Consider the following 15,308-nt stretch of genomic DNA (forward strand, 5'->3'; position numbering starts at 1 on the left):
TTACTTATGCCACCAATCTCTCCAATAAAATAACTCTGGGCCACTATAAAATACAGATAAAATATTCTGCTAAATAGTAGAAGATTAGAAGGATCAATGTTTGAGGACTGGATCACCTTGGAAAAAGATCTCCCTATAAGTTAACACAATCTTTGTCGTCTGTCATCAAAAACATGAAAGCTCTATCTCTCAGGAGAAACTCAAAGAAAGCTACAACGTTGGAAACAGTTTACAGCCGCAATGATTTCTGATGGACATTCCAGTCCCAAATATAGTTGCAAATTGAGGACTACTTATAGACTCTTAATATGAGCAGGGGGCTGGTTTCAATAGCCCATCCAACTTTAGGATTTGTTAACTGAGGCGTAGATTGAGAAAACGGTAGGGGTAGAGTTGATCCTGGATGAGCAAAGATTATAATCTCAGAGAAGTTAGGATTTATTCATATTTTTACCTTACTTTCCTTCCAACACACAACCAAAGCAGGTTAAATAAAAGGTTCAAAGGCAATCATAATTAAAATGACACCTATCAATCAAATTATTTTAGGCACTAATGAGCAGTAAATGCATGCGTATGTTGATGCATATATACATATGTGTGTGTCTGTGTCTGTGTATCTCGTACCAGCAGAAAGTTAACCACAAGAGAATAGTGATTTTTATCTGGGCTGGTTAATCTGACCTAACTAAGCAGGGAGTTCCAAAGGCACACGTTTAGTAGGGATGATCCCCAATTACTCTTGTTGTGTCAGATCACTGCATCTATTCTACATACATTTAACTTTAATTATAATTGGCAGTGGTTTGTGCATTCCATTTTTGCCTGACTTCATTGCTTACATTTGAGCTGTGTACTCTATAGATAAACCTGCCAACACAGCAGAATGTATCAGGTGTAAGAACTCTGGTTCACAAAAATACATGCCATAACCAACCAGCTTTTAAGGACTCACGTCTTACTACTTAATGGGATGCATTTAAGTTGGGTTGGTCAACTGTACAATTCCCAGCCAGTTGTGATTTCCTTTGAAATTTCTGACCGAAACATCCTATTAACTGTGACAAAGTGGCACACGAAGCCGTGTCGCCTGGCACATGTGGTGTCGCCCATTCCTCTCCCGGGTTTCTGGCACGCATGCACACGCGACGATCAGCTGGCTTTTGTACGTATGGCAGTGCTGGAAACCGGAAGAGATGGTCTTCCATTTTCTGGTGTGAGCATGCCCGCCGGCCAGCTGATCGGCATGTGCGCATGCACAGCAGTAACCGGAAGATTGCGCCGGAAACCGGAAGTTCATTTTCCAGCACGCGCATGCCCTCTGGGCAGCTCCTCTTCCTGTTCACAGTCTAGACGAGCATGAAGTGCTCCCTTTTTGGCACTTGGTTGAAGGCCCCACATCTTAAAGTTGCCAAAACTGAGAAATCTAGTGCAGTATATATAGATCAGTGGTGGGATACGACCGGTATGCCCCGGTACAGGCGTACCGGTGCCTGCTTGGAGTACCAGGTACCGTTCTGTTCTGGTGCTCCGGAGGGCCCGCCCGTCCTTATCTGTATTTGAGCTGATCGAAGCTTCTGGGCATGCACATGGAGCATACGGCGCCTGTGCAACGCTCCGTCGAGCAGCTGGAAACTCAATCAAACTTGAGACTCAAAATACAGCCTAGAGAGTTGCTCCTGCATGGCCCATGGGAGTCTGACAACCAATCAGAATACATTTCTTACACAAGAACAGGAAACAGAGCGGTGGGGTTGAACAGATTATAAAAAGCCCAGCAAGCCCCTTCCTCGGCTCTTCTCTTCTTCTCCACCCAACATTGAAGCATGTGATCCCCCTTTTCTGTTCAGGACTCAAGCCATGTGGTCCTGTCCACCATTAAACCATCTTTCCAAGCAGCCTCCATGTCTCCTGTGTCTTTTCCCCCACTTGGAGCCGAACCCAGAAGGACATTTCTTGCAACATAACTTTTTTTTAAAGTGAGAGGAAATTGTGAGAGAAGCAAGTTTAAGAAACCATTTAGCTCTCCATGATTTTGGGAGCTGAAGTCCATCAATCTCAAAGCTGCCAAAGCTGAGAAAGACTGGCTTAAGAGTTTGTCAGGCCGGGAAATCCCTCATGTTGTTCAGCTGAGTTTTTCTTTTCATTTCCATCTCTTGATTTCCCGCTTGTGATTTTAACAGAAAACAGCGTCACTTTCTCTTACCTTTTACAGGTAGCGGTCATATCTCCCCTCTGTCTGTTGCAAGCTAAGCATCTCCAGTAACATAGAATGGATTAATTTCCAGAGCTCTTATCCAAGCAGCAATCTTGGAAACCTGCTCCAACTTCTCCATACCCCCTTTTAAAGTGGGATGAACAAGTTGTTGTTGAGTCACTAAATTATGTCTGACTCTTTGCGGCCCACATGGATCACAGCACATCAGGCTCCCCTGTTCTCTTGTGTCTCCTGCAGCTTGCCCACATTCACATTCATTGCATCTATGACACTATCTAACCATCTCATCCCTTGCCACCCCCTTCTCCTTTTGCCTTCAATCTTTCCCAGCATTAGGGTCTTTTCCAAATGAGTCCCCTCTTCTCATTTGGTGGTGTAGGAAGTTAACACCCACGCCTCTCCCAGAATAATGAAATATTCTAGGAAATATTAAAAGGCAGAATATTATATTTCCCTGCACGAGAAAAGGAGAAACATGTTTTAAAGACAAAGCAGCTCTCTGTTCCCACCTTTCAGCTCCAGGGTGATGGGATTTAAGTCATGGCCCTCAGGACATGATAGGATTAGCCCTCTACCCATCTCACCACATGGCATCTGGGAAGATTGAAAATCCAGCAAGGCTCAACCAAGCCTACAGAGTTATCCCTGCATGGCCCCATGGGAGTCTGACAACCAATCAGAATACAACCTCAAATTCAAAAGCCCAAAGAGGTTATAAAACTCAGGCACTCTCAGCATTTCTGCCCTTTTTATCTTCACCCAACATCTTCCATGCCTGTGATCCAGTCTACCATTAAAACCATCTTTCCAATAGCCTCCGTGAATCCAGTGTCTTTTTCCCCACTTGGAACGGAACCCAGAAGGACATTTCTTCCAACAGTGGCCAAAGTATTTGACCTTCAGCTTCAAGATTCCTTTAGGATTGACTGACTTGATCTCCTTGCAATTCAAGGCATTTTCAAGTGTCTTCTCCAGCACAATTCAAAAGCATCAATTCTTTGGTGCTCACCCTTCCTTATGGTCCAATTCTCACAGCTATACATTACTACTGGGGAAACCATAGCTTTGACTCTAATAACCAAATACTGTAGAGTCTCACCCATACCTAGGGCTATTATTACCGCCTGTGATCTATGGCACATATATTTGTTCACAAAGCTGACTAACCCTAACCCTAACCCTGACTTGTTTAGCTGCTGCATCACACTACTTGTGGTTAATGGTCTCTGCTCTCTTAAATCAGTGGTGTCCACAGGAGCTTATTGCTTTCGTCAGAATGCCATCTCGCAAGCTAAACTCTTCTGAGCATGGAGCAACATTGCAGGATATGTTGAAAAAAGGCCACAGCTGACATAGCAATATTATGAAGCTGATGATGTCATATCTCACCCTCCGTGGTTCCTACTGCCAACCCAAATCTCTTGGGCCAATTTCCACAATACCCAGGGAGAACCTCTGCTGTCTGGGACATCAACACAGGACCACATTTGGCCATCTCCCCTTTCTCTCACAGTAAGATATTGCTCCACCCCATGATCTATACAATTGGTAAACTTTTCCAATGGTGGACAAGAAAAAATGAGCACATGTAACTTTTTGGCAATCCTTCTCATTGCAATTAAGCAAAGCTAGACCTAAACATTATGGAAATGAGGTCGAGCCTGATAAAGAGTTTTGTCACTCCGCAGAGTTTTGTTATTTTTTGGTAAACCTAGGTTCCTTTCATCAAATCTGTCGCGATAACAAAGTCAGCTGCGGAGAAGGGATGGAGAGATAAAGGAAGACTCGGCGCCATGTGGTTATATACTGCGCTTGCGCTTTGCCACAAACAGGTCCCGAACGTCCCTTTTTCCCGCCCTACTTTAGCTCTTGCGCGTGCGCAGTGTCACGGTGAAGGCAGAAAGAAGAGTCGGAGGAAGGCGATTTGTTTTATAACCCCCGTGCCCTTAGATTCTTCTCCTACTTCTCGCCTCCTGCGCGTGCGCAAATCTCCTTCAACGGCTCGCTTCTCTTCGCGCATGCATAATACTGCCCACCCGTCGCGTGCCTAATACGTCATCTCCCGGAGCCGTTTTCTTGGCATCCCCGTGGCGGTCTTGTCAGGGGGCGTCATGGACGACGAAGAAGAAACTTATCGGTTATGGAAAATCCGAAAAACAATCATGCAGGTCAGGAGAAGGAGGGAAGAAAGCTGGGCCCTGGGAATGGGAATTGGGGGTAGGTCACAGCTGACGGGGTTTGCCATTCTGACCTGAACGTTATGGAGGGAGAAAATGCCCGTTCTTTTTATTTTATATTTTTCTTAGTTGGGTTCAGTGCTCCCAAATCCTTTACAAAATATTTACAATCCTTTACAAAATATACAAAATATTTATTTGTTTTAATTGGATTATTTTGAAGTAGGTAATTTGCTCTGGCTTGTTTGCAAATTAAAATATATTGTGCTTTCACCAAAGCTACAAAATTACTGCATTAGTTTAAAAAAATAATAATGATAATTTTGTAATAAAGTGGTAGGTTTGGGATGGGACAGGTCAAAATCTGTCTGAGTTAATGGTAAAGTTAATGACCTAGCAGTAGCACCAACTGTAGTCAACTTTGGAAAATCTCCAAGAACTAAAATCAGATCAAAGACTGTTAAATAATCCTAGAGTTGTAGGCTGAACCAGGGATCACCAACCTTTCGGATCTGAGGGACCACTAAATTCATAATTTTAAATCCTGCGGACCACTAATATGAATTTTCTAAAAAGATAAATAGTATTTAGTGAAATATAAGAAATGCAAATAATTTTTCTGCGGACCACCAAAATTTTCAAGAGGGCCACCAGTGGTCCACGGACCATCTGTTGGTGCCTGATGGGTTAGATTAGAAAAATGAAAAGCAATCTAGATGAAGGCAAACCATTTCCATACTGTTGCCAAGAAAACTACATGAATGCTTCCATATATACTATTTACCAGGACTTCTGACTCAAGGGAGACTATATATTATATTGCTTGAATGAGAATATATAAAAAGGAAAACATAGAAGAAATAGTGAGGAGGGGTCTCAAGGCTGACATATTTAGGTTGCTGGCAAAGTCAGTCCACTTTTTGATGTTGCTTTATTGTTGACAGTTGCCTTAGTATAGGTTCTTAAATGAATGGTTCACTACAGGTAGTCCTCGACTTACAACTGTTCATTTAGTGACCATAAGAGCCGAGGTGGCGCAGTGGTTAAATGCAGCACTGCAGACTACTTTCAACTGACTGCAGTTCTGCAGTTCGGCGGTTCAAATCTCACCGGCTCAGGGTTGACTCAGCCTTCCATCCTTCCGAGGTGGGTAAAATGAGGACCCGGATTGTTGTTGGGGGCAATATGCTGACTCTGTAAACCGCTTAGAGAGGGCTGAAAGCCCTATGAAGCGGTATATAAGTCTAACTGCTATTGCTATTCAAAGTTACAACATCACTGAAAAAAGTGACTTATGACCATTTTTCACACTTATGACCTTTACAGCACCATGTGATCAAAATTCAGATGTTTGGCAACTGGTTCATATTTATGACCGTTGCTGTGTCCCAAGGTCATATGATCACCTTTTGCAATCTCTGACAAGCAAAGTCAATGGGGACCAGATTCACTTAACAACTGGGTTACTAACTTATCAACTGCAGTGATTCACTTAACAATGAGGCAAGAAAGGTCATAAAATGGGGCAAAGCTCAATTAACAAATGTTTCACTTAACAACTGAAATTTTGGGCTCAATTGTGGTCATAGGTGGAGGACTGCCTATAATTTGCCGCTTTAGTTACTTGCATTCTTCAGCATAGTATTATATTAATATTAAAAATGCACTTTTTTTGGTCCTTGAATTAGCTGTGTCACGATCGAGGCTACTTGGTAACACAGGATGAATTGGATCAGACTCTGGAAGAGTTCAAAGCCCAGTTTGGTGATAAACCGAGTGAAGGGCGACCTCGGCGTACTGATCTCACAGTGTTGGTGGCCCACAACGATGATCCTACGGATCAGATGTTTGTCTTTTTCCCAGGTGATTATACGAAAATAGATTTGGTTATTACTATTAGGAACCTGGAATTTGATTGCATCTTCATTCATTCTGCTTTCTTTCCTGAATTAATTCAGTGACATTTTTATTCAGTTCTTGTTTCTTTCACATCTTGCAAACGTTTGTGTTCTTAAAAGGCAATCTTTTCTTTGAAGATCTGGAATGAATTTTCCCATCCCTCTTCATCAGTTCTTTCTGCTAACTGACTTTTACCATCTGTGTATCTTAAAGAAATATGTTTGGCTTTTGTTGTATTTTTAGTTCTAGTATGCCAGTAAGTTGAATGGAATAAATTTGACATTTGTTTGCTTGTTTTTAAATACACAGTGGATACAATAGAGAAACTGGTTCATGAACTTTTTATTTACTATTTTATTTAATTTAATGCCATTTGTTGGTGAGGCAGAAATAAAAACAGTTTGACCAACATATTTATACAGACTATACAGTGTGTAGTAAAATTATTTTGATGGTAACAACTGTTTTCATGATGGAGTGCATTTATTCCTAAAGGAGATGGCATCTCTTTAAAAAAAAATAGGCCAGATAATGACCAAGCAAAAATGTTATGCTATTAAGAGTTCCTTTTCTAAAAAACCTATATAATGGATAAAATGTTCACATATTTATAAGAATAAAATATGAGGTTTGATAATTATAACTTTCATCTTCCACATATACTAATTTCTCAACTAAATCAGTTATGGAAGTACATAAAAATAAATGGTATTTCAGTGGATAATTTAACAAATACGTAATCCTCTTTCTGCTGTTTTTGATTATATGGTAGTAGTGAAACAGCTATCATACTACTGCAAATTTTATTTGGCTAAAATTCCAGCCATGGAAATGATGTTTGTTTGAAACAATGGGAGTTGCAAGCTTCATGCTTTACTATTAAAGCTTTCAATTCATGTATTATTAAATGAGAGCTTGAATGCTAATCCCGAAGCAGATGTCAGGCCTAATGAACAAAGTATTTTATTTCATGGAGATTCTCCACTTACAAACAAACAAAAATCTCTTTTCAGAGGAACCAAAAGTTGGTATTAAGACCATCAAGATGTATTGCCAGCGAATGCAAGAGGAAAATATTACCCGGGCCCTGATTGTGGTGCAACAAGGCATGACTCCATCTGCCAAACAGGTACCTTGAGTTTAAATGGGCAGAAGGGATGTTGACATAATCTCATTGCTGGCTAAGGGGTCCTGATCTGTAATTTTCAGGGTACAATGGTCTCTTCTCGGGGGAGGGCTAGATCCCACAGCATTGTCTTTAATAGAGAACGTCATTCAAATTAGAAAGTTCTCAAAAGTATTAGTCATAAAAGTCTGTTTTTCCCACCATCTTAATGTTAATATTTGTGTGCATTTCTCACCTTTATGGATGCCACTTTATCACTGAAGAGCACATCCAAAGTAGCATAGGATTGTCCTAGTGGATGATCACTTAAATATGAGCCAACAATATGCGGCAGCAGCCAAAAGAGCCAATACAATTCTAGGCTGCATGAATAGAAGGATAGACTCAAGATTATATAAAGTATTAATACTGTTTTAGTAAGACCATGCTTGCAATACTGCATCCAGTACAAGAAATCCTGGAAACAGTTTGCTTAGTGACGATTCAAAGATACAGCAGCACTGAAAAAAAGTGACCTATGACTGTTTTTCACATTTACAACTGTTTGCTGCATTTCCATAGTCACGTGATCAAAATTCAAATGCTTGAGAACTAACTCACATTCATAACAGTTGTCCGTGTGTCCATGTCTGTGTGAGTGTGTGTGTCATGTGATCACCTTTTGCAATCTTTTGACAAGCAAAGTCAATGGGGAAACGAAATTCCCTTAACAACCGTGTTACTAATTTAACAACTGCAGTGGTTCGCTTAACAAAAGTGGCAAGAAAAGTCATATAATGGGGCAAAACTCACTTAACAAATTTCTCACTTAGAAGCATAAATTTTGGGTAAGTTGAGGACTACCTGTATTTGATCACCACAATATAAAAAAGATGTTGAGACTCTGGATAGAGTGCAGAGAAGAGCAACAAAAATGATTAGGGACCTAGAAACTAAAACATACAAAGAACGATTGCAGGAACTGGGTATGCCTAGTCTAGTGGAAAGAAGGACCAGAGGTGACATGATCTCAGTCTAACACTTGAAGGGCTGCCACAAGGAAGAAGGAGTCAGACTATTTTCCAAAGCACTAGAAGGCAAGATAAGAAACAATGAATGGAAACTAACCAAGAAGAGAAGCAACCTAGAACTAGAGTTGGAGTTTGAGCTTTAAGGTATCAGGAAGAGGGGTTGCAATCTCTGTCTCTCTCTCCTCTTTCCCCATCAAGTCCCAAAATATTGAAGCCCCTTTCTTAATCTACAGCCTTATCTGCTGCCTCAATGTCTCTTCTCTCTTTTAGTCTCTAGTAGACATGGCTCCCAAGTACATCCTTGAACAATTCCTTCAACAGGAGCTGCTGATCAACATCACTGAGCATGAGGTGAGAAAGGGGTTGTGTGTGTGTGGGGGGACTCAATGCACTGTGAGCAGTGCATTGAGAGGAACAATATAAGCTCTGTTATCATTCAATTGACAGAAATTGTTTCTGTGGTAGTTTGCCTGGAAAAGTTTTTTGTGCATAGCAGAAATCTAGCTATTTCTATATTGTGTTTTTCATTCTTTTCTTTCTTTTTGCCACTACAGCTGGTTCCAGAACATGTTGTAATGACCAAAGAAGAGGTGACAGAATTACTGGCCAGATAGTATCTTTTTGCCTCTGTACTTACTGTCTTGAGTATCTTCCTCAGTTTTCTGCTTGTTCTGAATTGGGTTGCTATTGTCTTTCAGATATCAGACAGAGGCTGAATTTTCTAGCATTATCCTGTGTTAAGAGGAAACTTTCCAGGCTAATACTGTGTTTCCCCCAAAATAAGACTTGGTCTTATATGACTTTCTGCTACAAAAGATGTATTAGGGCTTATTTTCTGATTAAGTCTTATTTTCAGGGAAATACAGTACTAAATAGATCCATCTGGCTGAAAATCTTAACCGGGGTTTATTTGGGAATAGGGCTTATATTACGAGCACCCTGAAAAATCATGCTAGGACTTATTTTCTGGTTAGGTGTTTTTTTGGGGGAAACGGGGTATGTCTAGGTAGGATTTTAACATGAATATGGGGTTAAAATGATAGTGTTATCTTCTTGAATGTGGGTTTGGATAGGGCCTATAAAACCTGAAGCATAACAGGCAGATGAGTAAACCCAATGTATGAGTAATCATACATTCTATTGTCTGAAAACAGTTCCATTGACATGCATTGGTTTTCATGGTTCAGATTGTAAACCTAAGTTTACAAAATGCATTTCACACAACACACCAAGTGCAAATTAATCACATTGCTTAAAGTGAAGCTTTGATTCAATCATGATGCTAAAACAGGCCCTGGGTTTCTATGTTCCTCCAAACCACAAATTCCTGTACCAACTTTATTTAGCTTAAGCTAGCAAGTTGTGTGAAACTAGCCAAAATATACTGTGATCCCAGTGTAGGAAATTTTAAAAAGGTCTTGTTTTTATATATTTTGAAATTTTTCCTTTAACTGCCGTTATCAGTAAATTAAGGGAGAATCAGCTTCCAAGAATACAAGCTGGAGATCCTGTAGCTCGCTATTTTGGAATTAAAAGAGGCCAGGTAAGGAACAGAGAAAAGGGTGGGTGGGTGAGAATGTGTCATTTCCCAGTGGATTTGATAAATACAGTATATGGAGGTGATAAGTGGCAATACATTCTAATATCTAAATAGGAGCTCAGGAAGCCTTATGATGAGAGGGGGGAGAGAGGGGGGAGAGAGGCATCTACTTGGATTAAATGGACTTTTAGTACAGTTCACATGGGCTTTTGTTAGATCAACACCCCCCCCCCCCGAATGCTCCTTTAAATCCATACAGGTGGTCCTTGACTTACGACTACAATTGAGCCTAATTTTTCTGTGGATAAGTGAGATATTTATTAAGTGTGTTTTGTTTCATTTTACAACCTGAGTGAATCACTGCAGTTGATAAGTTAGTAACACAGTTGTTAAATGAATCGGGCTTCCCCATTGATTTTAGCAATAGCAATAGCAGTTAGACTTATATACCGCTTCATAGGGTTTTCAGCCCTCTCTAAGCGGTTTACAGAGTCAGCATATTGCCCCCACAGTCTGGGTCCTCATTTCACCCACCTCGGAAGGATGGAAGGCTGAGTCAACCTTGAGCCGGTGAGATTAGAACCGCTGAACTGCAGATAACAGTCAGCTGAAGTGGCCTGCAGTACTGCACCCTAACCACTGTGCCACCTCGTCTCTTTTGCTTGACAGAAGATTGCAAAAGATGATCACTTGATTTTGGGACATAGCAATGGTCATAAATATGAATCAATTGCCAAAAAAAAAAATCTCAATTTGATCATGTGGCCATGGAGATGCTGCAAAGGTCGTAACTGAAAAACAGTCGTAAGTCACTTTCTCAGTGCTGTTGTAAATTTGAATGGTCACCAAATGAACTGTTGTAAGTTGAGGACTTCCTGCAGCTGGCAAACATTACCTACACACTCCTTCCTCTTTCTATTTTCCCCACAACAACAACCCTGTGAGGTATGTTGGGTAGAGAGTGACAGGCCCAAAGTTGCCAAATCCAGGATACTTGGGAGGGATCAGGTTGGGTGAAGGCTGAACTTGTTTGATCAGTATAACAGATTGCATGATGAAATCCTGAAAGGCAGGGTGTCCCATCAGCCATTTTACAAGGATTCATTGTATATTCAATCTGAAAAATAATCTGAATAATTTTCTTTCTCTATTGTCTGTGTGGTTTCTTCAGGTGGTAAAGATCATTCGGCCTAGTGAAACAGCTGGGCGTTATATCACTTACAGGCTGGTCCAGTAGCCAAGAAGTGTCGTATAAGGTACTATAAAATGTTTCATTATCTTAAAGGTGGTTAAAATAGACATTCCTTTCTTCCTCTTTCATGCTTCCTTCTGCTTTTGACTGCTTTGGGTGGAGCAAAGTAGTCAAAGATTATAACAGGAGTTGGAGAGTTGAGATTTGATGTACCTTGGTTATTCATTCTGATTGGCAGTGCTGATAAGACAGCCCATGGTTTTCTTTTGGAGCAGGGCCTAGGTGGGGAGAGGAGGAGACATTTGCAAATCAGGAGATCAACTGTTGCGGGATTACAAAATCCTCGTCAACATGGCCAATAATCAGAAGGTTGAGAAAAATCTTGAGGGATCTAGATTCTTCTCAACCATAAGATGCTAAACCTGTCCCATGATTGAGGGGGTACAAAACTCATGACATGGTATGGATAAAATGAACAAAAAGAAGCCGTTTCCTCCTTCCCCAATACTAGAGCCAGAAGAAAGAATCAGGATAGATAAAAGGATTTTTTCCCCCACACAACACCTCGTTCAAATTCGAAATTCCTTACCATTAGATATGAAGCTGGCTACTAGATTGGCTGGCTTCAATAAAGGGGGGCGGTGGGGAGGGAACGACCAATTCACAGTAGTCCTGGGGATCAGTAACTACTGATGGCAGTGGGACTGCGCTAAAGGCCATCTCCTGGGAGGCTTCTTTGTGCATCAGGGGGCCACTGTGAAAACAAACCCCCAGATTAGATGGGCCGCAGTCTGATCCAGCAGGACACTACTTATATTCTCAATATTCTCATTGGGTTGCCTGTCTCTTCCCTAAGATTAAACGTTTCACTTAAAAAAATGAAAACCACTTGCAGAATCCCACAGCCGAATACAGATAGTCCTCAAATTAGGATCACAGCAGAGCCCAAAATTTCTGGAGCTAAGCAAGACAGTTGTTAACTGAATTGCACCCCAGTTTACAACCGTTTCGCCACATTTGTTAACACTGCAGTTGTTAAATGAATCATGCAGTTGTTAATTGAATCTGGCTTCACTCATTGCTTGTGGGAAGCTGGCTGGGAAGGTTGCAAATGGTGATCACACAACCCTGGGACAGTGCAACTGTCATAAATACAGGCCATTTATCAGGCGCCCGAATTTTGGTCACCATGGGGATGCTGCAACGATTATAAATGTGAAATCCAATCATGTCATTTTTTTCAGTGCTGTTATATCTTCAAATGGTCATTAAATGAATTGTTGTAAGTCAGGTCAACTTATACTTGTTGTAAGTCAACTACCTGTACTATAACCATCCTGCCTATGGATGTGATAAGAACTGTGGCTAGTTTTGAGGAACATGGGGTGGGATGGAGTGAGTATACAGGATTGGCAGAAGAATCTATATAGTTTTTATTATTGGCTGACCAATAATATTTGTACCCAAAGCCAGACTAGAAATGTAACAGGCTGTTGTGTGAATCAGAGTTGTCCAATCTGCTGAGTCTAGATGTGTTGAACTGTAAATTCCAACATCCAGCAGCCACTCCAGCCATGAACGATGGAAATTTTATTTAACTTGGAGGATATCAGCTTGAGGAATGCTGGTGTAGAAAGGACTGTTGTGGCCCACTGCAGCCAGCAGAGCTAGCAGCAGAGTCAGACAGTGAGGAGGTTGGGGAGGAACATGGACCAGTCCTGGGGGCTGAGAAAAGCTCAGACAAGGACTCTGCATCAGAGGCAGAGGGGAACTTAGACAGCAGCGAGGCAGAAGAGCAGCTGGAGCCTGTTCCCAGTGTGCACATGCACAGAGATGCCAGAAGACAAGAACAACTAAAAAAGCAGGGTCAACTTAGGAGTAAAGCCACACCTTGGAGGTGATTGGCCCCTCCCAGAGGAAACAGAAGAGGAGGAAATGGGGAGTGGGCATTTGTAGGAAACAATTTGTTCATTCCGTTGTGTCAAGAGTGGAAAGTTTTGTTTGTGACTGTAAGAGATTCTGTGCCAAGTGTTCCTTTGCCCTGTGTTTGGAAACTAGTTATCTGGCAGCTCTCCAAACGAGATAAGATTTGTGTTGATAAACATTCTTCTGAAAGACTGTTTGCTAAGCCTTGCTGACTGTGAATGAAAGGAATTCAGAGTTGTGTAAATGAAAGAGGTTTTGTCGGGACCAAAACTTAGAAAGCTTCTGGCTTTCTAAGGAAGCCTGGGTCAGAACAAGGACAAGCATATCTGTGATAATTGGTATTGTAGCTAATTAGCTAATTGCGACATGAATACAGAATTCAAATTAGACACTAATGCTGCTTCTCTTATCTTATATATATATAGCAATGTCTGAAGCTCTTTTTACCTTACCCTGGAGATGCCGATCTGCTTGCTTAACAGTCTTGAGCATAAGGAAATACAAGCGTTTACAAGAATGTGAAGAAATGTACCAACTTGAGACTTTGAACTTCAAGCTTCTAGTCCTTTCCATCCAACCAACCGGTCATGAAGAGGAAAGGAGCCAGCAGCAGCACAGGAAATGATTGGTTTTCCAAACTGGACTTCATCTTGCTTGTATAAGCTGGATGTATTATTTGTTTATACTACTTTTCTGGAATTTGGGTTAGTTTGGGGGGTAATTATTTAAGGCAGCAGCAGTTTGTTTTCCAAATCTGGATGAAGGATACTTTAGAAAGCTTCAAATGGGAGGGCTTCCTTATTCCTTCTGTAGATATCAGGGTGAGGAGGGGTAGGAAAACCCTTTTTTGGTTTGAGGGACAGAGGGGCTCCATTGGATGTGGCTTTCGGTGGCCTTTTGTGGAGGGAGAGTGGAGGTTCTAAGGATTAAAATGGGGGAATAGACTGCTAATCTAACCCTAACCTGTAATTATGGACTAGTCATTTTTGTCTTGAAAAATGGACTTGTATAAACCCTGGAAAAATATCTGCATTCTTCAGAAGACTTGCTGCCTTCCCTGTTCTGTTAACTATCACTGAGTTATTGCTAAGGCTCAGAGTTTACTCAGTCGTCCAGAAATTTTTTATTTCAATAAAACAGAGTATGTTTTATTTCCCTTTTTGTTTTCCTGTTGTCCTAAGATCAGTTGGAAATCTCCGCCCATTCATATTCGCTGGGGTGTAGTTCCCCTCAATCTATCCAGTTTGGTCCTTCTACCTGTGGCTCTGGTACTGGGAGTTCAGCAACAACAAATGTTACAGTATTAATTTCTAACTTTGCAGCTTGCCGGTCCATGAGAATTGATCCTCTCTAGGACTTCTTTTCTCTGAAAAAAGCAGGGAGGGGAGTGGTATGGAACCCTTGAGTGATCTCTATTTAAATCAGGTGGTTTTTGAAGAGGGGTGTCCATTGCTTTCTGGAAAGTACGTAAAAAAGAAAGGCATTCTCAACTTGAATAAAACACAGAAAATTCTTCAGTGCAGTTTTTTTGGGGTGGGAGCAGATGTGCAGCTAGGCAACCACATCTGTCTGAAGCAGCAGGGTTTTAATTGAAAAATGAGCTCTGACTGGTAGGCAGCTCACTGAACACCTTGTGCATAGACGTTGGTTGCACCACAGCTAAATTGTTAGATATATGAATATTTCGATGGTAAGGTACTCATTACTAGAAAAGAGGTTAAGTATAAATTACTGATAAGAGTAGCCGTCTTTTAGTGATTGCCTCATTTAGCTACTGTTCACCGTTAAGTGATGAAAAAGTTACTTTGCAACCTCTCCTAGCATTTAGAATCTTTGCAGGTCTGTAAAACTGAGCAGAGTTCATAAGCACAGCAGTGGCGTCTCTTAGCTACTGCCTCACTTAATGACCAAGTAGCCAGTCCCCATTGTGGATGGTAATTGAGGAGATCTGTATTGTCAAAATCCAAAGTGCAGCTGTCTTCAGACTGATGTGACCAGGTGCAGTAAGTCTTTATCTGAAAAGTTTTTCAAATGTTGAGCATCAGGCAGCGAGGACCAAGGTGAGTTATGATGGGAGCAACCTCCAATTCATTTTCCTATCTACTGATCTGATTCAGAGGAGATGCTAAGCCAGGGCAAGGTTAGACATAGGGCGATGGGTGAATCTATTCTAGACCAGAGGTTTAACTCTAGTTACAGAATCCCTTAACCGGATTGTAC

At 41.2% G+C, this 15,308-nt stretch overlaps 1 protein-coding gene across 1 annotated transcript; it reads left to right on the forward strand.

Moving 5' to 3' along the window:
• The first annotated feature begins 4,252 nt into the window (after positions 1–4,252).
• POLR2E (RNA polymerase II, I and III subunit E) lies at positions 4,253–14,239 on the forward strand. The gene is made up of 8 exons (XM_014062232.2): positions 4,253–4,386; positions 6,084–6,258; positions 7,308–7,423; positions 8,701–8,781; positions 8,985–9,043; positions 9,895–9,973; positions 11,142–11,226; positions 13,514–14,239. Exons 1-7 carry the CDS (start codon positions 4,330–4,332, stop codon positions 11,205–11,207), a joined length of 633 nt encoding a protein of 210 aa, XP_013917707.1. The 5' UTR covers positions 4,253–4,329; the 3' UTR covers positions 11,208–11,226; positions 13,514–14,239.
• The last annotated feature ends 1,069 nt before the right edge of the window (positions 14,240–15,308 follow it).

The sequence above is a fragment of the Thamnophis sirtalis genome, unplaced genomic scaffold (assembly GCF_051295495.1).
Source record: "Thamnophis sirtalis isolate CommonGarterSnake01/CBP01778 unplaced genomic scaffold, rThaSir2_p1.2 scaffold_1, whole genome shotgun sequence".
In the NCBI taxonomy this organism is placed as follows: domain Eukaryota; kingdom Metazoa; phylum Chordata; class Lepidosauria; order Squamata; family Natricidae; genus Thamnophis; species Thamnophis sirtalis.

What these genes read in the sequence shown, in the direction of transcription:
- POLR2E (XM_014062232.2), top strand. Translation starts at nt 4,330, where the DNA reads ATGGACGACGAAGAAGAAACTTATCGGTTATGGAAAATCCGAAAAACA. An exon ending in TCCGAAAAACAATCATGCAG is followed by an intron (nt 4,387 to 6,083) that starts GTCAGGAGAAGG and finishes TCCTTGAATTAG; the next exon opens with CTGTGTCACGATCGAGGCTA. An exon ending in TGACTCCATCTGCCAAACAG is followed by an intron (nt 7,424 to 8,700) that starts GTACCTTGAGTT and finishes TCTCTCTTTTAG; the next exon opens with TCTCTAGTAGACATGGCTCC.